This window comes from Desmodus rotundus, chromosome 9 (assembly GCF_022682495.2).
Source record: "Desmodus rotundus isolate HL8 chromosome 9, HLdesRot8A.1, whole genome shotgun sequence".
Lineage (NCBI taxonomy): Eukaryota > Metazoa > Chordata > Mammalia > Chiroptera > Phyllostomidae > Desmodus > Desmodus rotundus.
The window spans coordinates 68,427,269-68,455,235 of NC_071395.1; the positions used below are offsets into that span (position 1 = coordinate 68,427,269).

The 27,967-nt window shown below is 40.7% G+C and overlaps 1 protein-coding gene across 3 annotated transcripts in view; it reads right to left on the reverse strand.

Moving 5' to 3' along the window:
- Positions 1 to 27,967, reverse strand: part of DNAH9 (dynein axonemal heavy chain 9) — a 367,496-nt gene that overhangs the window by 236,527 nt on the left and 103,002 nt on the right. For all 3 annotated transcript variants that reach the window (XM_024564675.4, XM_053910525.2, XM_053910526.1), the window contains exons 23-26: positions 22,737 to 22,889; positions 21,368 to 21,493; positions 18,841 to 19,080; positions 18,337 to 18,497 (exon numbers count right to left, since the gene is read on the reverse strand). In XM_024564675.4, the coding sequence (XP_024420443.2) occupies positions 18,337 to 18,497; positions 18,841 to 19,080; positions 21,368 to 21,493; positions 22,737 to 22,889 (680 nt within the window). The remainder of the gene's footprint in view (positions 1 to 18,336; positions 18,498 to 18,840; positions 19,081 to 21,367; positions 21,494 to 22,736; positions 22,890 to 27,967) is intronic.

A 27,967-nucleotide genomic window follows, 5' to 3' on the forward strand; every position in this document is an offset into this window, starting at 1 on the left:
ACATGTTGCAACATGGATGAATTCTAATAAAAGTATTCTGCTCAGTGAAAGAAGTCAGATGCAAAGGATTGCTTGTTATGTCATTTCATTTATGAAATGTCCAGAAAACCCAGAGACAGACATCAGGCCAGTGGGTGCCTGAAAGGGGAGTGGCGATGAAGGTAAGAACCGACTGCAAGTAGGGTGATGGCAATGTTCTAAAATGAGACTGTGATAATGATTGTGCGGCTATGAATTTATTAAAAATTATTGAATTGTGCACTGAAGGATAAACTTTAAGGCATGTAAGTTCTACTTCAATAAAGCTGTTAAAAATGTGCTATTGGCCTAAGATTTTTATACCTAGCTAATCAATATACAGGCTCCCAACCTGCAGGTTGGGTGAGAGGAGCTATCTGAGAGGGTCTCTAAAATTTATTCTCCTTGTTTCTGAATCTGATGTCTAGAGTTGACCAGAAATGCTGCGTTAATGTCTTTCATGCCAGGTGGTGACTGGGTCTCCACTAGAGTCAAAGTGGTTTTGAAAAGACTTGGAGTTCCTGAATGTTCCTTTGACTGAGTGCACAATTTCCACATTACATCAGCTTTTGAAAATGAAACCCAGGAAGGCAGCATCCCCAGGCAGGGAGGAGAGGTGTGCAGAGTTACTGTTCCACCTGGACTTTTCCTGTGTAATGGGATATGTTGACTCAGCTGGTCTGGGGGCATGGGCTGCATTTAACACCTGATGACTTGGCTCAAACAGTGGCCTCACTTTTCCCTGTGTGTGACCAAGCACCCATTGGAGTTGTGGATCAGTCAGGTGGGCCCCAAGGTGAGGTGAGGGTTAAGGTGAAAGCTGCATCTCATCTCACCTTGCTCAGACACTGCTACCATCTTTCAATGTTTCTCTCCTGTCTAAAACATTTGTACCAGATCATCACAAAGTCCTGTGTGTGGCCTTCACCACACCTGCCCTCCTGAGCTGAGTTCTGTCTCCAGATTGGCCCCAGTACCTGTCACCTGTTCCAGCCTCAGCCTCTTCTAGAATGATGGGGGATCTGCCAGAGCTCTGGACCTCCCTGGAGGAGAGCCAGCTGCCTGGACTCTGCCACCCAGCAGCTTTCTTGTCCCCCAGCAGCTTTCCTGCTTGCTCCCCCAGCAGCTTTCCTGCCTGCTCTGCCACCCAGAGGGCTGTGCCACCCAGGCCTCTGCTCTCTGCAAGTGCAGGGCTTTCAAGGAATCAGGACTCCCTAGTCCAGAAGCTCAAGGTTTCACAAAGATAGAATTCTCATAGAAAACTCAAGGATCTCTCCAAAGAAGTCCTCAGAACTGGAAGTCAGTCTTGAGCATCTACTGAGCTTCTGATGGTCTCCAGAAGAGGCCCTTGGGTGAAAATATTAAAATCTCTGTTTTTCCCACAATAATAGAACTCAAGAACTGTAAGTGATTTTTGAGATTAACTAATCCAATCCTTTATTTTGCAGATAGGTAGATTGAGGTTCAGGAAAAGAAAGAGGGCTGTTTAAGTTCTAATAACTAAGGCAGGGATGGTGGGGCTTTAGCTTTGGCTATGAGAAAAACACAAAGAAAAGAAAGAAACTGTATTTCCCTTTTCAGCATGATGGGTCACCACTGTGCCCAGATTACTGAGCCAGGGTAATAACCTGTTCCTTGGGGACACATGCTCCTGCCCTAAGACTCCATCTGTGGTTGTGTTAGCTTGTCTACCTCTTCAATCCTCTAAGCCAACTGCTTCAGTGTGCTCCTGTTTCCTAGTGATGGAAGCAAATCAGGCTATTGTGGTTCAAGGCAAGGACTCTCTGGAGTCAGACAGAGTTCAAATCTTGAATCTACCATAAAGTGTTTATGAAACCTGCCTCAGTTATTAAAACTTAGTGCCTTAAAAATGAGCCTTTGCTGGTGTGGCTCAGTGGAATGAGTGCTGGCCTGCTCAACTAAAGGGTAGCCAGTTCGATTCCCAGTCAGGGCACATGCCTGGGTTGCAGGCCAGATACCCAGTAGGGGTTGTGTGAGAGGCACCCACACACTGATGTTTCTCTCCCTCTCTTTCTCCCTCCCTTCCCCTCCATCTAAAAAAAAAAAAAAGCTTTAAAATATGTGTTATTGGGGACCATTGCACAGTATTTTCTTTGTATATAGGAATTTAGATAAATTTTCTGTATCACAAACAATAGGAACTGTGAGAATGGCTAGGAATCCTTTAAGAAGAGCACTTGTCTAGCCAGCTAACCTAACGTGGATAGGGATCAGTTTAGTTTAGTTGCTCAAGGGTGGGAAAGGAGCTCAGAGGTTTGGCTCTTTAGCCACACCAGGCTCTCTCCCTCAAATCCTTCAAATAGGATCATGTGGCCTTTTCTTCTAGCAATGCATGGTTTATCATTTTAGAAGGCAGCCCCTTCCACACTGGGCCACTTTTTATTGTTTGAAAAGCCTTACTCATATTGAGCTGAAGTCTCTCTTGTTTTCTTTGGCCAAATGATTTCTATAGGCTTTGTTCTTATCTGCTCCACCAGGCTCTTGTGAGGAAAAGATGAGACAAGAGAAAATGCCTTGAAAAGTAGCTGATTCACTTTCAAGGTATTACTTTTTAAGATAATAAATATACAAAACATAGCTTTTCTTTCTTTGATACATTTATTCGATTGACAGATTACAGAAAATATCAAAGATACTGTACCTTGATTTCAGTTATTAATGGCTTATGGTTATCCCAGAGAAGTGGTCTGGCTAATCTTAGAGTTGGTGGAATCATAATTGGTTTGTATTCATTTCCTATTGCTGTATAAAAAATTACCACACACTAATGGCTTAAAACAACAATCATTCATATTCTCACCTCTGTAGGTCAAAAGTCCAGGTGGCCTCTACTGAGGGTGTGAGAAGGCCAAAATCAAGGTATTGCTTGGTGGGACTCCTATCAGGACACTCTGGGAAAGAATCAAGCTCATTTGCGATTTTGGTCCAATTAAGCTCCTACCAGTTGTTGACTGAGATCCTCACTGCTTGCTGCTGGCAGCTCCTAGAGGCCATTCTACCATCCTTGTATATAGTTCCATCTTCAAAATCAGCCATGGTCTGTCAAATTCTTCTATTCACATCTCTCTGTCTTCCCCTTCTGCCCTCAGGCAGAATGATTATCTTGGGTCCACCTGAATAATTTTCCTTTGCCATAAAGCAAAACATAATCACAAGAATGATATTATCCTATTTAAAGTTTTCACCCATAGTCAAAGAAGAGGAGATCACACAAGGAAAAGGGCCACTTGGAATCATTGTTAGAACTATAGCCAACACACAGTTCAATAATCATAGCTGAGGAAGACATGGACGTGGCAGCATCTGTCCGGAGGGAGGCTGCCGGTGGCATCACCAGGACTCAGGGCCCTGATGTTCACTCTTTATCAATAACTTGAATTAAGAAATAATTGATTAGATGGAAGATAGACCAAAATTCTAAATAATTGTAGTAATTGAAAATGATGAGGTGGACCCAACAAAGTAAAATTTAAGAAATATGAATGAAAATTAATATTCCAAGCCTTGCATATATGCACAAGGGGGAAAATATGGTTATATGGTAGTTCACAGGAAAAAGACACAGGGCTTTTAATAGGTTTCAAGATCAACATGAGAAACAGCATTCACAGAAGAATATCATCAGCATCAACCTAAAACAAATCCGTCCCTATTACAACACTTCAATTTTAAAATTTTGAAAGTTGTCTGTCCTCAGCATAAATGCCCCAATTCTAGAATCTATTCCTTATGCCATTTGGTTATGAGATCCTTCACCATCAAGTGCTCATTTTACCCTTTGCTCACCCTGGTTGGTAAATGTCTTTCTCTGAATGTGACAGAAAGAACTGAGAACAAGTGCTGACACATGGTCTAGCTAGCAAAAGTAACACCATGCTAGTCACTAACCTTGAGTAGCTATAGTTGTGCTTCATATTGTCTGTCTCAAATATAATTAGAAATTCTAGAGGTGACTTAGCAAACTCAAGAGAATCAAGAGTGAAATTCTTAGAATTATTTATACAGGGCCATGGACAGCAGAATAAAACATACATTTACAAAAATCAATTTTCTCCCATATACACAAGTGAAAAAAAAGTTAAAGCTATAATGAAATTAAGCAATTATTTCTTAGCCACAACACCAAAAGCACAGTCCATAAAAGAAAAAAATGGAGAAATTAGACCTCACCAAAAGACACTATTAAGAAAATGAAAAAGATAAGCAACAGACTGGGACAAAATATTTACAAACATATACACAATAGAATACATGCAAACATATATGCTAACAAAATATCAAAGAATTCTTACATCTCAATAAGAAGACAAACAGACAAATTAAATAGGCAAATATATGCCAAGAGAATATTCCAAAGAAGATATACTGATGGCTAATAAGCACATGAATGGATACTCAATATCCTTATTAGGGAAGTGCAAGTTAAAACTCAAATGAGATACTACTTCACATTCAGTAGAATAGCTAAAATAAACCAGACAGACAATAAGAATGTTGTTAAGGATGTGGAGAAACAAGAACTCTCTTACATTGCTGGTGGGGATATAAAACGATCCAGCCACTTTAGAAAATAGTTCGACAGTTTCTTACAAAGTTAACCATAAAACTGCCGTACCACACAGAAATTTCCCCCTGAGGTATTGACCCAAGAGAAATGAAAACATATATCCACAGAAAGACACACAACTTTCACAGTAGCATTATTTATAATAGCCCCAAACTGGAAATAGACTAAGATTCAAGGTTGTCCAACCAAAGGCCCATGGGCTGCATATGGCCCAGGATGGCTGTAAATGCAGTCAAACACAAACGCACAAATTTACTTAAAACATTATGAGATTTTTTTAATTCCAAAGTGTAAACATTTATTTTTTTATTTTTAAGTATATTTTATTGATTATGCTATTACAGTAGTATAACCCCATTTTTCCTCCCCTTTATACCCCTCTGCCCTGCTCCTAGCCTCCCTCCAGCATTCACCCCCTTAGCTCACGTCCATGAGTCATACATATAAGTTTTTTGGCTTATGCATTTCCTATACTATTCTTAACACCCTCCTGTCTATTATATACCTACCAATTATGCTTCTTTTTTTGACACTTCTTTATTTCTTTTTTTAATTAATTAATTTATTTTTATTCAGTTACAATTGTCTGCATTTTCTAACTGTCCCTCCACCCCACACCAGCCAGTCCCACCTCCTTCCCCAACCTCTACCATTCCCTTGATTTTGTCCTTGTGTGCTTTATAGTAGCTCCTATAGACCCCTCTCCCCACTATCTCCTCCCCACTCCCCCGTGGCTATTGTTACAATGTTCTTAACTTCAATGTCTCTGGTTATATTTTGTTTGCTTTTTTCTTCTGTTGATTATGTTCCAGTTAAAGGTGAGATCATATGGTATTTGTCCCTCATGGCCTGGCTTATTTCACTTAGCATAATGCTCTCCAGTTCCATCCATGCTGTTGCAAAGGGTATAAGCTCCTTCTTTCTCTCTGCTGCGTAGAATTCCATTGTGTAAATGTACCATAGTTTTTGGATCCTCTCGTTTGCTGATGGGCACTTCGGTTGCTTCCAGTACTTGGCTATTGTAAATTGTGCTGCTATGAACATTGGGGTGCACAGGTTCTTTTGGATTGGTGTTTCGGGGTTCTTAGGGTATAATCCCAGCAGCAGAATTGCTGGGTCAAAGGGCAGTTCCATTTTTAGTTTTCTGAGGAAATTCCATACTGTTTCCCACAAGGGCCTCACCAGTCTGCATTCCCACCAACAGTTCACTAGGGGTCCCTTTTCTCAGCATCCTCTCCAACATTTGTTTGTGAATTTGTTTATGTTGGCCACTCTGAGTGGTGTGAGATGGTACCTCATTGTGGTTTTAATTTGTATCTCTCTGATGGCTAGTGATGCTGAGCATCTTTTCATACGTCTCTGGGTCCTCTGTATGTCTTCCTTGGAGAAGTAAGTGTCTGTTCAAGTCCTTTGCCCATTTTTTAATAGGGTTGTTTGTCTTCCTGGAGTGGAGTCGTGTGAGTTCTTTATATATTTTGGAGATCAGACCCTTGTCTGAGGTATCATTAGCAAATATGTTTTCCCATACTGTTGGTTCTCTTTGTATTTTAATGCTATTTTCTTTAGCCCTGCAGAAGCTTTTTATTTTGATGAGGTCCCATTTGTTTATTCTTTCCTTTATGTCCCTTGCTTTAGGGGACGTGTCTGTGAGGATGTTGCTGCGTGGAATGTCTGAGATTTTCCTGCCAATGTTTTTCTCTAAGACTTTTATGATGTTATGACTTATATTTAAGTCTTTTACCCACCTTGAATTTATTTTTGTGTATGTCGTAAGTTGGTAGTCGAGTTTCATTTTTTTGCACGTAGCTGTCCAGATCTTCCAACATCATTTGTTGAAGAGGGTGTTTTTGCTCCATTTTATGCTCCTGCCCGCTTTGTCAAATATTAATTGACAGAAGAGACTTGGGTTTATTTCTGGGCTCTCTGTTCTGTTCCATTGGTCTATGTGCCTGTTTTTATGCCAGTACCAGGCTGTTTTGATTACAGGGGCCTTGTAATACAGTTTGATATCAGGTATTGTGATCCCTCCTGCTTTGTTCTTCTTTCTCAAAATTGCTGCAGCTATTCGGGGTTGTTTATGGTTCCATATGAATTTCTGAAATGTTTGTTCTATATCTGTGAAATATGTCATGGGTACTCTAATAGGGATTGCACTGAACCTATAAATTGCTTTGGGTAGTATGGCCATTTTGATGATGCTAATTCTTCCAATCCATGAGCATGGTACATGCTTCCATTTGTTTGTGTCTTCCTTAATTTCTTTCTTCAGTGTTGTGTAGTTTACTGAGCCTTTTACCTCCTTGGTTAGGTTGATTCCTAGGTACTTTATTTTTCTTGTTGCTATATCAAATGGGATTTTTTTCCTGATTTCTGTTTCTGTAGTTTCATTGTTGGTATACAGGAATGCCTTTGATTTCTAGGTATTGACTTTGTATCCAGCTGTTTTGCCAAATTCATTTATTAGGTCGAGTAGTTTTTTGGTGGAGTCTATAGGGTTTTCCATGTACACTATCATGTCGTCTGCAAACAGTGACAGTTTCATTTCCTCCTTTCCAATTTGGATGCCTTTTATTGCTTTTTCTTGTCTGATTGCTGTGGCTAGGACTTCCAATACTATGTTGAATAGGAGTGCTGAGAGAGGGCATACTTGTCTTGTTCCTGATCTTAGTGGGAAAGTTCTAAGTTTTTGTCCATTGAGTATGATGTTGGCTGTAGGTCTCTCATATATGGCCTTTATTACATTGAGGAATGCTCCCTTTATTCCCACTTTGTTGAGTGTTTTTATCAGAAATGGGTGCTGTATCTTATCAAATGCTTTTTCTGATCTATTGATATGATCATGTGGTTTTTGTCTTTGCTGTTGTTTATGTGGAGTATTATGTTTATTAATTTGCGAATATTGTACCATCCTTGCATCCCTGGGATGAATCCCACTTGATCATGCTGTATGATCTTTTTAATGAATTGCTGGATGTGGTTTGCCAATATTTTGTTGAGGATTTTAGCATCTGTGTTCATCAATGATATTGGGCTGAAGTTTTCTTTCTTTGTTATGTCTTTATATGGTTTGGGGATTAGGATAATGTTGGCTTCATAAAATCAGTTTGTGAGTCTTGCATCTTCTTGAATTTTTTGAAATAATCTGTGGAGGATAGGGGTTAGCTCCCCCTTAAATGCTCTGTAGAATTCTCCTGTGAAACCATCTGGTTTAGGGCTTTTGTGTATCAGAAGCTTTTGGATTGCTGTTTCAATTTCATCAGGTGTTATTGGTCTGTTCAGGCTTTCTGCTTCTTCTTTATTGAGTTTTGGAAGATTATATTTTTCTAGAAATGTGTCCATTTCATCTAGGTTTTCACATTTCTTGGCATATAGTTCTTTGTAGTAATTTTTTTACAATCTTTTATATTTCGGTGGTATCAGTTGTAATCTCTCCTCTTTCATTTCTGATTGTGTTTATTTGGGTCCTCTCTCTTCTTTTCTTGATGAGCCTGCTTAAGGTCTTGTCGATTTTGTTTATCTTTTCAAAGAACCAGCTCCTGGCTTCACTGATCCTTACAATTGTGCTTTTATTCTCTATGTCATTTAATTCTGCTCTGATCTGGTTTATTTCCTTCCTTGTACTTGCTCTGGGTTGGCTTTGTTGTTGTTCCTTGAGTTCTTGTAGGTGCAGGGTTAGGCTATTTATTTGAAATCTTTCTATTCTTTTTAGGTAGGCCTGTATCACTATGAACTTCCCTCTCAGGACTGCCTTCTCTGTGTCCCATAGGTTTTGGGTTGTTGTGAGTTCATTTTCATTTGTTTCCAGAAACATTTTGATTTCTTCTCTGATCTCATTTTTCACCCATTCATTGTTTAATAGCATGCTATTCAGTCTCCATGTTTTTGAGTGTTTGGGGGTTTTTCCTTGGGATTTGTTTCTAGTTTCAGTCCCTTGTGGTCAGAGAAAATGCTTGATATGATTTCAATTTTCCTGAATTTGTTGAGGCTTGTTTAGTGTCCTATCATGTGGTCTATCTTTGAAAATGTTCCATGTGCATTTGAAAAGAATGTGTATTTTGCTTCTTTAGGATGAAAGGCTCTATATATATCAGTTCAGTCCATTTTATCCAAGGCCTTGTTCAATGCCACAATATCTTTGTTGATATTTTGTTTAGAAGATTTGTCCATCTTTGACAGTGGGGTATTAAAATCCCCTACTATAATTGTGTTGCTGTCAATATCTTTCTTGAAGTCCTCCATGATTTTTTCTTTGTATTTGGGTGCTCCTATGTTGGGTGAATATATATTTACAATGTTTATGTCTTCTTGGTGGATTCTTCCTTTGAGTATTATGAAGTGACCATCTGAGTCTCTCTTTATGGACCTTTTTTTGAAGTCTATTTTGTCTGATATGAGTATTGTTACCCCGGCTTTTTTTTCCTGTCCATTTGCTTGGAATATTTGTTTCCAGCCCTTCACTTTCAGTCTGTGTAAGTCTTTTGTCCTGAGATGGGTTTCTTGTAGGCAGCATATGTGTGGGTCATGTTTTCTTATCCATTCAGCTCTTCTATGTCTTTTGATTGGAGCATTTAATCCATTTACGTTTAAGGTTATTATCGATAGGTAGTTATTCATTGCCATTATTTCCTACCTGTGTTCCTCCGTCTTTCTCTTTTCCTTCCTTTCCTTAAAGCAGTCCCTTTAGCATCTCTTGCAGAACTGGTTTGGTGGAGCTGTATTCTTTTAGACTTCTTTTGTCTGGGAAACTCTTTATTTGGTCTTCTATCTTAATTGAGAGCCTCGCTGGGTAAAGTAGTCTTGGTTGCAGGCCTCTGGTTCTCATTACTTGGAATATTTTTTGCCATTCTCTTCTGGCTTGGAGCGTTTCCATTGAGAAGTCAGTTGCTAACCTTATTGGGGCTCCCTTGTATGTTACTTCCTTTTTCTCCCTTGCTGCCTTTAAGATCCTCTCTTTGTCTTGGAAATTTGCCATTTTAATTATGATGTGTCTTGTAGTGGGCCTCCTTGGGTTCCTCTTGATTGGGACTCTCTGTGATTCCTGGATTTGTGTGTCTTTTTCTCTCACCAAATTAGGGAAATTTTCCATCATTACTTTTTCAAACAGGTTTTCTATCCCTTGCTCTTCCTCTTCTCCTTCTGGTATCCCTATTATAACAATATTATTGCGTTTCATGTTGTCCTGCTTTTCCCTTAACCCCTCTTCATTCTTTCTGAGCCTCTTTTCTTTTTCTTGCTCATTCTGGGTGTTTTTTTCTACCTTGTCCTCCAGTTAGCTGATCTGGTCCTCTGCTCATCAAGAGTGCTTTTGATTCCTTCTACTGTGTTCTTCAGTTCCGAAATTGTATTCTTCATCTCCTCTTGGCCCTTGTTGATAGTTTCTATTTCCTTTTTCATGTTGATATAGTTTGCAGTGAGTTCATTGTAGTTTCCCTATAGTTTTTGGTAATTCTGTGTGAGCTCATTAAGCTTCCTCATAACCAATTCCTGAACTCAATATCTGATAGTTGACTTGCCTCTATTTCAGTTAGCATTGTTTCTGAGACTTCCCCCTTATGTTTCATTTGGGGCTTGTTTCTTTGTCTTCCCATTGTTTGTGAGACTTTTCCTGTTAGCCTCTGCTTCTTAAGTTGCTCTTTTCTGACTCCCTGGGTTTTTGTGTAAACTTCTGTGGTAGAATACTTGTGAGATTTAGTGTACAGTCTCCTTGATCTCCCAATCTTACTCATCTTGGGGTGTGGTTTATGTTGGCTCTGTGTATGTCTTTGGTTTTTGGTTCTTGTTCAGACTCTCTTTGGTGGGTCTTTCCCACCAGCTGGTTATCTGAGGGTCAGTCTGTCCCCCACTTCTTGTCTTCTGTTGTGCAGGTGTGGGAAGGTTGTGTTGGAGCTGGTTCCTCCATGTGTACAAGGTTTTGAGGCTTTTCTCTTGCTTTTGTTCAGTTTTTTGTTCTTAGTAATTTCTTCACTATTTATTTATATTTTCAGATAGGTCCTGTGTTGACTTCGTGTGGTTTCCCCTCCCTCCTTCACCTTCTTCTCATCTGTTGGTGTTTCCTTTGTTGGTCGGTTTTCTCTTCCAGGAGGAATCCTGGTGTTCCCAGCTTCTACCCACTTTTTTTATGGTAGGCCTTCTCCGGGCTATGGGTGGGCGTTCAGAGCCTTCCTTGGTTCTCACTCTCCCTGGTGCCTGTGGTCTCAGTTCCCTCTGAGATGAGGTGCAGACACTCTCCGGTCGCTGGGCATACTCCCAATCCCTGGGCACCCTCCCCCAGGTGGTGCCTGTAGTCTCAGCTCTCTCCGAGATGAAGTGCAGGCACTCCCTGGTAGATGGGCACACTCCCTGTTAGCTGGGCACACTCCTGGTCACTGGGCACCCTGCCCCGGATGGTACCTGTAGTCTCAGCTCCCTCCGAGATGAGGTGCGCATAGTCCCCCGATGGGTGGCAGGGTGGAGAGGAGACTGGAGCTGTTGCTGCAGGGGAATTCCCCAAAGTGCCCCAGAGGGTCTTTTTCTTTTTGGGAAAAGTCTTCCTGCTCAATCCTGTGGCTCCCTCTGTACAAGGAAGGGCCTGTCCTCTCACACAGCCCACCTCTCCAGCTAGGCTAGGGACTGTCCTGTCAGGATTGCAAGCGGCCCAACTTTCAACTCTCCTTGGCCAGCGCCCGTGGCCTCCCTAGGTTTTCCACTTTGTCCTTATTCCCCTCCCTGCAACTTCAGGCAACCAGGTCTCTCACAGTGTTGCTCGGGCCTTGTTTGACAGGGGAGGGGGCCGTTAAGCCGGCTCTCTCCCAGGAGTCCTGTGGCAGGCCCAGCATGGGTGGGCCTGGGGCTGCAGTAGCCCTGGTCCCCATGTTGGTCCCAGGGACCTTTTTGTCCTGAAGCAGTCCCCTTACCTTGTGTTTTCTCAGTGTCCGCTGTACTTTCTGGTCTCCTATCTTCTTAAACGCTGGGCTGCTTTTGGCTGTTCGCTTTGTTTCTCAGTGGAGTGGGTAGGTGTTTCACCCAGGTCCAGGGGGAAGGTAACTCCGCTCCCATCTATCTTGCCACCATCTTCTCTCACCCAAAGTCACATTATGAGATTTTTTGTGATTACATGTCACAATGTATTTAATGTTGGGCCCAAGACAACTCTTCTTCTTCCAGTGTGGCCCAGATATGCCTAAAGGTTGGATGCCCCAGGCCTACGTGTGCATAAACTTATGACCTGATAGACAAAGGGTGTTGTATCTCTGAAATGGAGCATTGTTCAGAAGTGAAAAAGAATGAACTACTGACACATGCTCTATTATGGATGAACCCCCAAAACATTGTACAACATGAAAGAAGCCAGACACAAGGGATCCCATGTTGTATGGTTCCATTTATAGACATGTTCAGGATAGGCAAATCTATGTAGAACAGAAAATATAGTAGTGGTCACCCGGGGCTGGGGTGGGAGTGATGATTGACTGTGAACAGGCACGAGAGGTCTTACTGGGAGGAATGGAAATGCTGTGAAATTGATTTATGGTGATCGTTACACCACTTGGTAAGTCACTAAAGTCATTGAGTTGTACACTTGGAACGGATGAAGTTTTTGATATGTAAAATAACCCTCTGTAAAGTTGCTCAGAAATATATGTATATATAAACAATCTTAATTAGTAACAAAAATTTTCAAAGACCTAAATATAAGAATAAGAAATACTCAAAAACTATATAAAGATACTTATAAACTTTTCTGACAAACATAACTGAAGATATAAATCAGCAGAAACAAGTCACATTTTATAAAGATGGCTATTCTTTCAATAGTACCTGGAAGGTAAGGTTCACTAATTAAAACTCTAATCATTTATATTTTGTAACTTGACAAAATAATTGAAGGTCGTTTGAAAGAGGAAACAAAAAAGCTAAACAAAAAATAGGTAACGATGATAGATGATGTAGAACTTTACTATAAAAATATTACAATTCATTCCCTGACCAGTGTGGCTCAGTGGGTTGGGCGTTGTTCCACAAAGTGAAAGGTCACTGGTTCGATTCCTGGTCAGGGCACATGCCTGGGTTGCAGGTTTGGTGTCCAGTTGGGCACATACAAGAGGCAACTGATTAATGTTTCTCTCTCACATTGATGTTTCTCTCCCTCTCTTCTTCCCTTCCTCTCTCTCTAGAAGTAAATAAATGAAGTCTTTAAAAATATATTAAATTCATGGTACGTTACAAGCCTTAGGCAATATGGCTTATAGGTAAATTAATATACTGATGAAACAGAACAGATACTTCAAGGTAGTTTGATAGACTCAGAACTTTGAATATGGTAGAGGAAACATCATAAATCAAAGAGGGAAAGGACCCATTACTCATTTTAAAAATGTTGGGCCCACTGGTACTTAAAAACAAATTTAAAAAGTAAAATTATATACTCCTTCAGACAGTTTTGGTGGGTTTTCCTTGCCTAGAATTCCACACTTTGGAAAGTCATCTCTGCTCCACACCATGAATTCTAATGGGGCTATCAATCAAAGCATTTCCCACCCTCCTTGGGGGAGGCACAAGGCTCAGGTTGGATAAAATACTGATTTCATTGGTCACAGTGACTGGCTTAGAGATGAGCACATGATCCAAACATAGTAAATCAGAGTCCCTTTAAGGAATCAGATGCACAGTGCTGGGAAAGAGAGGATCTGAATTAGAAGTCATAAAGGTGTAGGCATAGAGAACATCTTTCTAGCCACATGAAGAAAATCTATGGAAGAAAGAAGTCAGGACTCAGGAAAAAACAAAGGCATGATCTGAGAGATCAAACCCTGGTGTCTCCCTGTTGAGACCAGGAGTGGGTTCCACAACAGCGAGCAGGACTCATTTCCCAGGCATGTGAGCTAAAAGGCTTCTTTCTGTTCAAGTTAGTTTGAGCTTGACTTCTATCACTTATAACTGAAAGTTTTTGATAAAAACACTCACTTTACTCAACAGTGAAAAGGTTTACCAAAGAACTTAAAAAGGTTGAAGAAAAAAGTAAAATCAAATAAACTATCATAAAATAAGGTGAATATTAAACTGATCTTGAAATGGACAGGGACTTTTAAGTATAAAAGTACTAAAATGGGCAATGACAGTGACAAATAATTCATATGAGAGGGAAATATAATAGCCAATAAATACATAAGAATGGTCAGACCTGTGAGTGAGTAATCAAGGACATCTAAATTAAAATGAGATACCATTTTGACATAAAATTAATAATATTTTAACAATAATACTTAATGCTGATGAGGATATTATGAGATGAACACTCTCATAAACTGCTAGCAAGAGTGAGATAATTTTTTCAAGAATAATTTGAAAGTATGTGTCATCTAATTATCCTGCTTTCTTGGAATCTTTCCTGGGGAAATAATGAAAAATATAGTAAACATTTTATATAAAAGAGTGTCCATGAAAGCTTTACTTTAATAGTAAAAGTTTAAATGCAACTTAAATATTCCATTATGTGTTACATAAATTTAGCTATTAGAATGTTTTAGAAGAATATTTAGAGAATAAGCTCACCACATAATGTTATATAAAAAAGCAATCTGTGATAATTTATACACAGCATGTGATTGCAATTTCAATTTTTCAAAATCTACATGTAGAAGTAAACAGAGCACATATTAACAATGATTATCTCTAGATGACTTATTTTCTTTGTCTACAGATGACTAAGTTTCAATAAAAATATCAGATAAAACTTTTTTTAAAGTGTACGACATTTGCTAGTTGTGTCCTTTTCAGCAAATCACCTTCAAACACTCTTGCATCAATTATACCTCCCCTACCTGCAGTAGTTCCTGAGAAATTAAGAGGTGCTCAAAATGGATAAGTGGTTGATTACATTACTTAACACAGCATAGGGCTGGAGGGGGCGTTTGTGTGTGAAGGTGAAGGGAGGGTCATAAAGGGAGAGACCATGCAAAGGTGAAGCAACAACTTAGGAGAATTGCTTTGTTCAGCCTGAAAAAGCATTTCCATTTAGTTCTTCAACTTAGCATTGTGCCAAAGTCCTGCAACAATGGCTGAGCCATTGTACCCACTTATATATTCAAGTCCCATCCAGGCAGTGGGACACTCCAAAGAAATAGGCATAATCAGTTGGATGCACTGTAATGCAGGTGTGCTTTTAATGAATGTACAAAGGTTGTACGGATCAATTGTCCATTTGATTAATTTCTCTGGCAGGAGAGAATTAAATGTACTTAAGCTATACACCGGCAAAAACTGAATGCTCTTTAAAATGTGATTTTCTGTGGTAAGGCCAATTTTTTTTTTCTGTGCAAAACATTTCTTGAGATAATAATGGAAGTCAATGAGAACATGGAATTTGCCACATAAATATTCACAACACCCTACTTCTTCAGAAAGCATCTAATGTGCAAAACAAGGTCAAGGTCTATATAGTGTGCACCATTATTTGCAGCAAACCTTCCTTTCAAGTTCTTATTATTTCATGGAAGTGGTGATAAATGCCTATTTTAGAAATAATTCATTGTCAAAGCCTCACCATTTCCCTATATAGGGCATTTAGCTTTAGCGTGCTAGAGATTTGTAAGTGCAAAAGAGGTAATTATCTTCTTTAACTCCTTGGCAGGTGTGAAGCCCCAGGAAAAAGTCATGTACTTTTTATCACTGGGAATGACAATGCCTGCTAAGTCATGGAAAGGAGGGAACTCCAAAGTCTCAGAAACCATCTCACTGTATTCAGTCAAGGAGTATTTCTTAAATGCTATTAGTTGCCAGACACAGTGCTGATCCTGGGTGTAGAGCAGTGGGCAAATAAAAGTCAATGTTATCACAGAACATATACTCTAGAGTGAAAGACAGACATTCATTAAATTGCTCAAATATAGAACAGCTTCATTATTCTGTTCCAAGTGATATAAATTCCTAAACAATTAGATTATATTTCAGAGGAGGCAAAAATGTCACTGAAAAAGAATACTGTACCAGTGGAGAGCAGGTGTCTTGCCGAGGATCGCCATAAAGATGGAGGAACATGAGAGGTCCCACTCTGAATAAAGCTGGTGGTGGAAAAACTTTTCCTTCAAGCCTCACTGAATGATTCCCTCCCACCAATGGAGCCCAAGTCAAGCCTAAGTCAAACATGGAAGATGCCAAGAGCCCCAGAGCTGCTGCTGCTGCTTTTATTGTTCCAGCTACAGAGGAATCTGTGCTCCTGGAGACAGACTGGTCTGCCTTGAACTGTAAGCTGGGGCAGGGAGGAGGGGCGGTCCCTAGCTAAGAGCAGAAGACAGAGAAATATCACTCCTCACATGACCTTCTTGCCTTGTCACCTGAAGAAGGTGACAAGGCATAGACCAGTCCTGCATGGATCCCTCCTCTGAGTCAGCCTCCCCTCCTTGATTCTGTCTATTCTTAGTCTTCAATGTTCAACCACCATTCATTTATTCGACAGGTATTAATTCAACATCTTCTAGGTGCTGGGGACATGGCAACAAACAAAACACACAAAGGTCTCTGATGACAGAGTTTACATTCCAGAAGGGAGTGCAGCCAGCGAGTGAGCGAGGTCATCTCAGAATGTGGAAAGAAGATAGCAGAATGGTCAGTGGGGGTGATTGCTGTGTGTGTGTGTCTGTCTGTCTGTGTGTGAGCAGGGAGGGGCTGTCTTTTACAGAAAATGGTCATGGAAGGTCTCCTCAGAACTGAGAGTAGATCTAAATGGTGAGACGGTCACAGTGGGACAATGAGCATGGAGAAGGACATTCTAGGCAGTGGGAACAACTCGTGCAAAAGGTTTGAGGTTGGAATGAACTTAAATGGATTAGAAACAGGAGGTCCCTGTGGCTGGAGTGGGTGCTAGGAATTACTAGGTCCCATAAGGAATTCAGATTTCAGTCTCAGTGCACAGGGGAGTGATGAAAGACAGTGATGTGACCTCTACAGGGTTCCCCCCAAAAGAGTGAATGGGGTGTGGTTTCGGTGGGACTCTCGTGGGATCTTACCAGAATAGGTAGGAAAATGAATTTAAAAAGTGAAAAGCTTGGAGGGAGTAAAACCATGAGGTCTTACTGTTTGGATGATGTTTAGATTTCCCACTATGCTGGATTTCCCACATCTTAGTCACTCCATGAGCACAGTGATTACAATTTAACTAAACATTATTTGGAACTACACCTGAGAATTTAACCAGAATACATGCAATAATAACACTTAAAATAGGCAGAGAGAAAAGTAAAAGATGGCACAGATTCTATTTGGCCATTTTATCCTTCAAAACTTCCAACAATCTCTTCATTACCCACAAGTCACTTATTCAGGGGGACCAGTCATTCAGACATACAATTCTTTGGAGAAGAGATTTGGTGTTCGATGGAATTGTAATGGGAAAGGGCACTAGCTCTTAGCAGAATTTATAGAAATCTCAGCAAAATTAAAATATAATTTCTCACATGGGCCATGACTTTATTCCCTAGTCCTTTCTCTCCTTTGCCATATTCTGCTGTTGAATAAATCTTCATAAAATACAGTTTTCATCATTTCACTCTGATGAAAAATGTTCAATAGTTTATCATTACTTACTGGATTAAAAATGTATTCTTCCACTTTATAGTCTGACTCTTACCTCTTTTCCCAGCCTTATGAGCAACTATCAAGAGTCTGCTTTCTCTTCCAGGAACATGTCTATGGTTTTCCCATTTCCATGATTTTGCCCACAAAATTTCATGTTCTAGAATGCTTATTAGTAGTTCTTTACCTTTTGGGGATCCCAGGCCACTTGAACAATTGTAGAGTGCTATAGATCCTCTCAACAGAAAAAGTGGCACACACACATTTCTGTACAATTTCATGATACCCTAACAGCTGTTCTACAACCTACTGAAATCTGATTGAAATCCTACACATCCTTCAAGGTCCAGATCAGATAAAAGTTCATCCTGAAGTGCTACCAGCCCTCTTCTTCCCACGGTGGGGGAGACCCTTTGTGCTCAGGCTTCTGCTGGTAAGTCACTGGCTTGGAAATATGTAACACATGGCTTTGAGCCCATTTGATACTACGACCTTGCATGTTCCCCCTGTGCTATTTAAATTGTTATCTACATATGTCTTATTTCCCTCACTAGAATTGGAGTTTAAGGACAAGAAATGTTTTAGTCATTTCCAGTCACTAATTCAGTGTCTGGCATGAATTCACTCATAAATGAATTAATACGAATGGCAGAGAGTGTCATTCTCTAAAAAACTGTAAGCTCCTGACTGTAGGCAGTACCTTGCTTTTATCTTCATATTACCAAAGTGAGAGGTGCTGAATAAATATGCCAGTTGGTTGATAAGAAAATAGTAATAAGGATCATTGGCTGGAGCACTTACATACACTAAGCTTCTTATAAGCATTGCTGTTTTTTATCCTTTCAAAACTCAGGTGAGGTGTGTCACTACCTCCATTTCACAGGAGAGGAAACCAAAAATAAGGTAAAGTTTTTCATGGTCAAACAGCTGGTATGCATTAGAACTGGTGTTAGAATGTGGGTGTGTATGACTGCTTAGTAATGCCTCAAAAAGTCACTGCTCATTGACTTGCTCTGTGATTTATTCTTTCAGTTTTATTTTACATCTCTTGTGCTAAGTCAAGCCCTCACCCTGCAACTCTGTGAGCAAATGTCCAGTGACAGTGGTTTTGATCCTGGATGGTCACTGGATAGCCTGAGCCAGACAGCAGCTTTCTGTCAATGGCTGATGCCAGCACTCACCTGTCTGTCAGAGGTGTGATTACAAGGCGAGGTGTATTTCCCAGGTACTCATAGGAATACAGAAACTGGGCATCACAGATATTGGCAAAGCAGTGTTTGGCCTCATCATCCCAACGATGCCTCAGCTGGGACAGCCAGAGAAAGGCCTGGGCATTGTCCACCTAAAGACAAAGTGGCAGAGCAGGTGGGTAAAACAGTGTTCAGCAGGTAGCAGGTGGCTCCTAGTCCCATGACTCGCAGGGTTCTGAATGACTTGGGCATTGCCTGCCAGTTAAGAGTATAGCACATGGTGCCTGCCTCAGCCCAGAAAGCACAAGCTGCTGGGACTGCACTGTCTTCATGGGGGTTTTAAAAGGTCGGAGCAGGCACCATGACCCTGCCCCAGCTCTCTGGCCAGTGCAGACAGAGCCTGGGCCCCCATGTTTTGACCATATATGAGCTTTTTCTTAACCCCAATATCTGTGTACCCACAAGGAGAGACACTCCTGAGTGATTGGGACTCACCTTCTGAGCAATCATCTTGGCCACCACATCCCGGGCATGCACATCGATGGTGCATATGGTCATGATCTTCTGCCGGTCCCCCTTGGAGAGTGGGCTGATCAGCATGCTGATGAGGGTTTTGAGCTGGGTCACTTGCTTCTTGTGATAGTCCTTCATGGAGCTCTCATATCCTTCCTCCAGCCTGGCAAAGACCATGCCCACCTCTGTGGTCCACCAGATCTGAGTGCAGGTCAGGGCCACCTGGGGCATAGACAGTCACTTAGGAAAGCCATTACCAGGACTGTCTCAAAAACCAGTCCACTCACCACACTCCAAGGACTCAGAATAGAATTGTGTGAGGGAATTGTGCCGCTGCGCTGCCCTCTCCCAACAGCGCAGATTAAGTGAGTCACCTGCCTATCAGTCCTTGGAGCTGGGATGTGGTGACAGCACAGTGGGGAAAGCACTTTCTGCTCTGGAACAATGTACCATTTGGTTAAGAACAACCAAAGACTTCCTCTGGTCAATGTCAGTGGCTTCTAGAGATTGCTACATTGACCATTCCACTTTGCAACATCTTCCCTGTGCTTACGGGGATAACGATATGTTGATGGAATATCTCAACTACATTCAGTCTTTGCACTGTTATTCTGAGACCTCTTGTGGTCTCAGTATTCTTGTTTAGTGAGCTACTACTGGTCATTTGTGGTCTATTTTTGTTGTCCATAATACTTTCATTACATTTTTTATTTTTTAAAACCTATAACATTGAAAGGCCTACTCTTGAAGGTCAAGGTGAATTATACCAAAATTCAATGTGGTAGTATGATTTGCATTTTTCATAAATTCAAAATAAACAAATGGGAAAAGCAATCCAAATGAGTATTTCTTCTGTTTACTGAGAAACTTATATGAAAAAAATACATGTTTGGTTATTCGTGGCAAATTTAGATCCATTGATCACCTGTAGGTCATTTGGTCTGGAAGACACTGCTCCAGACGATACCTGTTACAATAGTAGGAGGCAACCAATTTTCTTGCCTCAAAATTCTGATTCAGGTAAACAAAGAATCCTGATAGGGATTATTCCCTTTGTGAAATAGTGGATCCTGCTATAGTCAATTGTACCATTCCCGAGGTCATCTGTTCTTGCCTTTGGATTTAGACATACTGGGTTTTGTCAAAGTTCTTCCTGCACTAGGATCTTGATGAGATGGTTTGATTGTGATGTGACAACTGTACTGTGGAAAAATACTGCTCCCTTCATGCTGTGCTGACTTATCTCTCTTATCACTAATTGCTGTCAATATTTTCCCAACTTTTTCTCACTTTCCAACTCCCTACCATGTGGCCTCTTCCCTACCACTCCACTGAAATGGTCTTGCCAAGTTCATGGACATTCCTCAGCCTCTTTGTTTTGCTTGATCTCTTAGAAGGGCATGGCATAACTAACTTCGCACCTGCTATCAGCAGTTTCTATTTTGGTTTCCATGATACTGTTTCCGGGCTTTCCTCCTATCTAAAAAGGTACCATCTCTCATTTTATTTCACTGCCCCCTCCTTGCTTATTCAGCCTCTGAATAATGCTCAAGGGTTTGTTTTATACTTTCATCTCAGCCTACATATCTTCCAAGAGCAACATTACCTACTCCTGTAACTGCAAGTAGCACCAAATATCTGCAACCCCCAAATATACCAACACTAGTACTATGCCACCAACAGGGGAAGGGAGGAGGGGTGTATTGCAGCCAGAGTCATTTTTGAAAATTCAAATTGGTTCTCCCCTCTTATTGCACTCTTGAGGACACTCTAATGGATTCAGACATGTCTTAAAATCAAGTCAGACTCCCTAACATGTTTTATAAGAACTGGTTTCTAGTTTCCTCTCCAGAATCCATCTGCTGACTTTTGTTGTCTCCACCCATTACTCTAGCTTCAGCCACACTCAGTTCCTCTCAATTTCTTAAACATATTGTGCTCTCCCTTGCTACTGAGGCTTTGTCCATGCTTTTCCTCATATGTGGTTGCTCTTTCCTTCCATCTTTAACTTGTAAACTCCTATTTCAAATCTCAATTTAAATATTACATCCTCAGAGAGGTGGTCCCTATACCTACTACCTAGCCATATCTCCCCAGAGTACCCTGAGCCTCCTATATTGTTACACCAGGCTCCATTGTAAGAATCACCAGTCTGTAAAGTCCAGCAGGGCAGGTTTATTGTCTCATTCCCTTCTGGTGTCTCCTGTACTCAGCAAAGAGCTTGGCACAAAGTAGCCTGGGTCAACAAGTTGAACTGGTTAATACATTTTCTCCCTACTATAGCCAATAAGAGTGAAAATAAACAACCCTACATTTCCCAAGGTTTTTGTTGAATTAAGTCATTGCCAACAATTCTCTTACTCCCTTTTGCTGACCCCTTGCAGACCAGCTTCTCCTGACTATGAAGCAAGTAGTGAGTTTGATGTCTGGTAGCCCTGAGGGCTGAATAGGGTCCCTGAGAGAGCCTGGTGGAGGATGGGAGCTGCGAAGGTCCTGGCTGGGAAAATACCTGAGCTGGGTAGTCAAAGAGCCACTGCTCCCTTGGCTTTTCTTCATAGGCAGTCACACCTTCTGTCATCTCATGCCTTATGGTAGCCTTCATATGGGCAAGCACATGGTTCAACCATATTTCTACCTGGAAGAAGAACTCCGGATTAAATCCTGGATTCCCAAGAAGGTATGATCCACAGTACATGTTTTCTCCTACTCAGCTGGAGGAAGAGAAGAAAATGGAGCCCAGGCCTGATTTATAAGCCCTAAGGGCAGCCAGAGGCACAGGAGACATTTCATCTATTTAACCCAGGACAGTGATAGATGAGAACCAGGCTTAACTACCAACAGGTAGGTGCGTCATTTGGAACACACAGGACTGAGCAGCAGGTTAAGGGGATTGGGTGGTAGGGGTAGAGGGGGGCTGTCATCCAGAGTTCATCAAGGAGATCCTAATTTGGGGTGAGGTAGGTATAAGTAAGTTGGATTCTCATGACCTTGTCCATGCTGAGGATGGACATGTAAGCCAGGATTATGTTCTCCAACTGCATGCTCTCTAGGTCTACAGAAAGAACATTCTGAACCAAACCCTGGGGTTCCTCTCATGAAACTGAGAATATCTGATTATTTTCAGTACTAGAATTGCTTTCCAAGGTACATGTCGATGAAGGTGGAACTTTACAAAACATATTTTCTCATGGTGTTACTTTGGACTAGATGAGAACCCCCAGGAACAATGCTTTGTTGGATCATTTAGGATAATGTAGAAAGAAGGGCTTATATCTTAGTGGCAATGGTGAAGAATGGGGAGGATGTTTCAGGATAGAGTTGTCCATGTTTTGTGTTTGTTGAAATTATACACAGGAGATTTGGAGAGAGTGGTTCTTGGAAACAGGTGGTAGTTGGCTCACCAAGGGTTAGGGCTGTAAGAGGAAATGACTCTGGCAGGGGTTGTGTACAGAGAAGTGACATCTCAGGGAAATGGTTAATTTTAAAGGGTATTTTCTCCTGGAGAAGATGTCAGTGTTCTTGAATCCCTGGTGGGGTGTTCCAGGGCTGCCATGTTGAGTCTCCTGACACTGCTGATCATTTAAACTCCTTCTCTCATTGACTCAGGAGATTGTTTGTGTGCATTTGATTCCTCTTTGCACAGGCCCTTGGCTGAGGAAGATATATGAATATTGACATGTGTCCTTCCTAGAGAGAGGGAAGCAGGCACTAGAAGCTGCTCCAAAGTTGGGTCAAGTCAATGGAAGCTAGGAGACCCAGGGCACAGACAGCAGTTCTGGCCCAGGGTCAAAAAGGTCACCCTGAGGGCTGATGTGGACTCTCTGAATGCAGATACTTGAGAGAAAAAGGTGTAAAGAGAAAAAAGGACTCCACATTACCTGGCCACTGCAGTCACAGGGCTTGCTGAAGGCCACATACTCGTTTTCCTTGCTGTACATGCCAAGACTTATCTTGGTTGGCTTCTCACTGGCATCTAGATGGAATTGCATCTTGGCCACATTGTCAAAGAGCTTGGAAAGATGGCGTTGAACCTGTGAAGGGAAACCATGCCAAAGAATTGGAGAGTGTGTGCAGGAAGGTAAGTATTAGTATGGTTAGAGGTCTAGCATGTGATTACTATTACAGTGTTGGGTACCAAACATTAGAAGGAAGCTTGTGGGAACAATGGTAATGTGAGGATGGGAACCTACTAAGTTGAGTAGAAGTGGCCAAAAGAATGTAAGACTAGTGGGAAGTATACATTAGCTACCAACAAATGAAGCCACCAAAGTTTGGTTAATCTCTGCATGATCTACTACAGATGGGAACAGATTAGAGAAGAAAAGATGATTAATCCATAAACCCTCTCCCTAAGAAAATATTGCTGTGTAGCATGACATAGGCCCAGCCTAGTCTGCAGAACAGTGCTAACTTGCCATAATCTAGAGCCTGTGGAAGAAGTCACCCACTTGTTGGAAGCGCTTTGGTATAGCAGACCAACATCTGCAGGTTCCAAAGCAAGGGCAGGCATGTTCATTCCAAGCAGAAAGCCTGCTTGTGCCAGGCTTCTCCTTAGCATGTATCTCATAATACAAAGGTCCTTCACAAGGATGCCTCAGACATATTCTCCAGAAGGGATGTTAGACAAAGCCACACTGTGGTCCTGTGGTGAGGGAAACAGCAGGCTGAAGATGAAACGATAAACAGAAAACTGCTCTCTGATAGAGATTTTTGAAGGATAATGTCCTTCAGGCTGCTGGTACCCTGAGTATAGTTTTAAATTGATAATACCCAGCTTTCTAGCATATGGGATGGGATAAAAACTAAAACTTGCAAGTATTTAGGTAAACTGAAGGTTTTCAAGATCACAGTGACTTGGGACAAATATCTTGATGGGATGAATTTTTCTTAATCCAAGAATAAGTAACATATTAAACAAACAAATAACATGGGACCTATGAAATTATCTTCCAACTTAAAAGGAGAAAACAAAACTTAAAATATAGAGTAAGGCTGTGTCCATATGTGTGTGTGTATGAAGCTTAATGAAGGAAACAAAAGTAATTGTGAAAAAGATTGCCTTGTATTGTTTTCAATTAAATGAAAGACACAGGAGCTCTACAAAAGATGAGGTGAAAGATAAGTTGAGATGGTAGAGGTGGAAAAATAAAGTAAGGCAACCAACAAATGACAGCACAGTTTGTAACATTAGCAATACCGAAGGTCTGATTAACACAAGCTAATTAAATAGGGTGGATAAACTCAAGAAACTATTGCAGAATGCCAAGGAAGAGGACTGAGAAAAATATGTATGAAAATGTATAAATATATGAAAACATGTATGAATACATAAAGGTAACGTGTATAGCACAGAGAAAAGAGAATCTGAACTACAAAAGTATGATGAACCCAAGGGGAAAATTTATCCAGATAAATGCAATAGAAATATTAAATGCTTACTGAAGAAAACTTTTTCAAGATAATGAAAGTCTTGGTTTTAGGGTAGGGAAAAAAACTCATTATGTGTTGAAAAATTAATAAGATAAAGTATCTAAACATACACATATTTTCTAAAATTAAAATGTAATTTAAATTTTGATCTCTTAGAGATTCAGATAGAAAGAAATACGGCTACCAAAAAAGGTTTAAAAAAAAGTAACAGGCAGACCGGCCTCAGATGACTTTGCTGAAACAAGAAACAGCAGAGCTGAGCCTGCAGGGACTTGGGGGAATTTGCTGTCATTCGTGAATTCCAACCCAACCATTCAATCAGTCACATGTAAAAACTAGACTGAGTTGCAGATGTAGAGGGAATTGGGGATTGTTCTATTATGCTTTATCTCTTGGGTGAGAGGTGTGGGGAAACACTTAAAGGTTTACTCAGACCAAGTGAGAAATAAATAAGAGTAAATATTTAATAATGAGAACATTGTGTATAAAAGTTACAAAAGTTCTGGCAATGATCTTTGATTCCCTACTATACATAGAATTAATGAACATATAGTTGCAAAACAGAATGTTAATATGATAAAATATTTCAGCTCCACTGTGCCTGGGCTACTTTGGAAATATTTTAATCTATAGGACAAGAAGAGAAGATCTATAACTATCGGGATTAATCTCTCTTTAGTACCTTCTTCTTATCAACAAATTTACTAGTTGCAAATCAATGAAAAAGATAGAAACTTAGGCATGAGTGCCATGTTTTGGATCTGTTCATCCACTGCTGGTGGTGATGTGAAAGGATACAACTGCTACCAAGGAGAATGGGGCAAACCTACCAAGACCACTCATCATTTACCCTTGGACCCAGCGATCTTACTTCTAGGAATTTACCTGGAAGATAAACTTCTAATAATACAAGGCCTAGAGTTACTCAATGCTGCATTGTGTGTGATTGCAAAATACTATAAACAACTTATAACCACACTATGGTATATGGTCCATGGAGTATGATGCAGATGTACACATAAAGAGGACAATACCTTTGAATCGATATGGAGTGATTTCCAGGATATATAACTAAGTTTTTTTTTAAAAGCATGCTACCTTTGATGTAAGAAAGAAAGGGAAATAAGAAAATGTACATGTACAAATGTAAATGTACATTGCTTATTTTAGCAAATATAAACATAGGAAAAGTAAACACAAAATGAATGGAATTGGTTGCCTCAAGGGGGTGAAGGGGAAGTGGTGATGATGTGTTAGGGACAGAGGAAGGAGTGACACTTCCCATCTTTGTGCAATAGTTTGACTTTTAGAATTTGACATATTCAAACAGTCAAATAAACAAGGATGGAAGAACCTGAAAACTAAAAGTGAAGAGAACCCAACCACACTTTCAATGAAGGACAAAATCACACTGAAGGAGAAAGAACTCATCCAAGTAACTTCTGAACAAAGTATCTCACAGTATATATCCTCAGTCTAAAGGAAAAAAAGAGAGCTATTAACAAATCTTGAACCTTCCCTTGGGAGAGAAGGAGAGAAGCCAACAGAATATACAGAGAAACATTATCCCTCCCTCCTCTCAGTCACTTGGACTCAGACTCTGTGATCTAGAGCAGTGGTTCTCAAAGTGTGGTCCTCAGACCAGCAGCATCATTTGGGAAATCCTTAGAAATGTAAATTCATACCTACTGATCCAGATGCACTGAGGGTGGGGCCTAGGAAGCTATTTTAACAGGCCTCCCAGGCAATTCTGACACACTCTCAAATCTGAGGTCCACTGACTATAGCTCTGAACTAGCTCTGAATACCAACAGTGCTTCAATTAGTTACTTTAATCCAAAATATATAAAAAACTCACACGACTCCACTCCAGGAAGACAAACAACCCAATTAAAAAATGGGCAAAGGACTTGAACAGACACTTCTCCAAGGAAGACATACAGAGGACCCAGAGACATATGAAAGGATGCTCAGCATCACTAGCCATCAGAGAGATGCAAATTAAAACCACAATGAGGTACCATCTTACACCGGTCAGAGTGGCCAACATAAACAAATTCACAAACAAATGTTGGAGAGGATGTGGAGAAAAGGGAACCCTATATATTGTTGGTGGGAAAGCAGACTGGTGTGGCCACTGTGGGAAACAGTATGGAATTTCCTCAGAAAACTAAAAATGGACCTGCCTTTTGACCCAGCAATTCCACTGCTGGGATTATATCCTAAGGGCCCTGAAACACCAATCCAAAAGAATGTATGCACCCCAATGTTCATAGCAGCACAATTTATAATAGCCAAGTACTGGGAGCAACCTAAGTGCCCATCAGCAAATGAGTGGATCAAAAAACTATGGTACATTTACACAATGGAATTCTATGCAACAGAGAGAAAGAAGGAGCTTATACCCTTTGCAACAGCATGGATGGAACTGGAGAGCATTATGCTAAGTGAAATAAGCCAGGTGGTGAGGGACAAATACCATATGATCTCACCTTTAACTGGAACACACTCAATAGAAGAAAAAAGCAAACAAAATATAACCAGAGACACTGAAGTTAAAAACAATCTAACAATAGCCACAGGGGAGTGGGGAAGGGATATCGGGGAGAAGGGTTTTCAGGAACTACTATAAAGGACACATGGATAAAACCAAGGGGAAGGGTGGAAGCAGGGGAGGGAGGTAGGTTTGGCTGGGGTTGGGTAGAGGGGTGGGGAGAAAATGCAGACAACTGTAATTGAACAACAATAAAATAATTTTAAAAATTTAAAAAATCTTATAACACTGCTGGCTTCTTCTATTTTACAGATGGAAAAGTTTGTTTGAAAGAAGCAATGTGCACTAACTATATGACTAATAAGGGGATAGAACAGGCAATAGAAGCTAAAGTTTGGGTTTCTTATATGCAACCTTTCCACTAAACCACCCTAAAGTTGAGTTAATACAACTTTGGTCTTCTTTCCCCATGGAAGTTCCTTTGCAAGCATATATTTTTATTTTAATTTTTTAATTTTTTAATTTTTATTGTTGTTTAAGTACAGTTGTCTCTATTTCCCCCCACTACTTTCCCCTGCCCCACCCATCCCTACCTCCCACCCTCGAATCCTATGCGCTTTTTGCTTTGTCCATGTGTCCTTTATACATGTTCCTTGGTGAACCTTTCCCTCCCACCCCCCCTTCCCCATTATCCCCTAACCCCTCCTCTCTGATTACTGTCAGTTTTTTTTTTTTATTTCGATGTCTTTGGTTATATTTCACTTGCTTGTTTGTTTTGTTGGAAGCAACCTAAGTGCACATCAGTAAATGAGCAGATCAAAAAACTATGGCACATTTACACATTGGAATGTCATACAGCAGCAAGAAAGAAGGAGCTCCTACCCATGGAAGTTTTTAGTTATAACTTTTGACTGCCACTGACTGCCACTGACTGCATCGCCCTTCAGAATCAGATCACAGCTACCCCTGTAAAGGCCTAGCCCCTTCCATTTCGCCATCTTCAATGCTTCTCCAGTTCTACTCTAGGGAGTAAGAGCCACTGACGGCACTGATGGATTGGAGGGCAACTTGAGAAGCAGTGATGGTGAGAATGAAACAGCTTTGAAATTAGGGACGATGCTGGGGGAACACAGGACCAAAGTGTGCATACTACCTGAGCAAGGAAGCATAGCGGGGAGTCAAAAC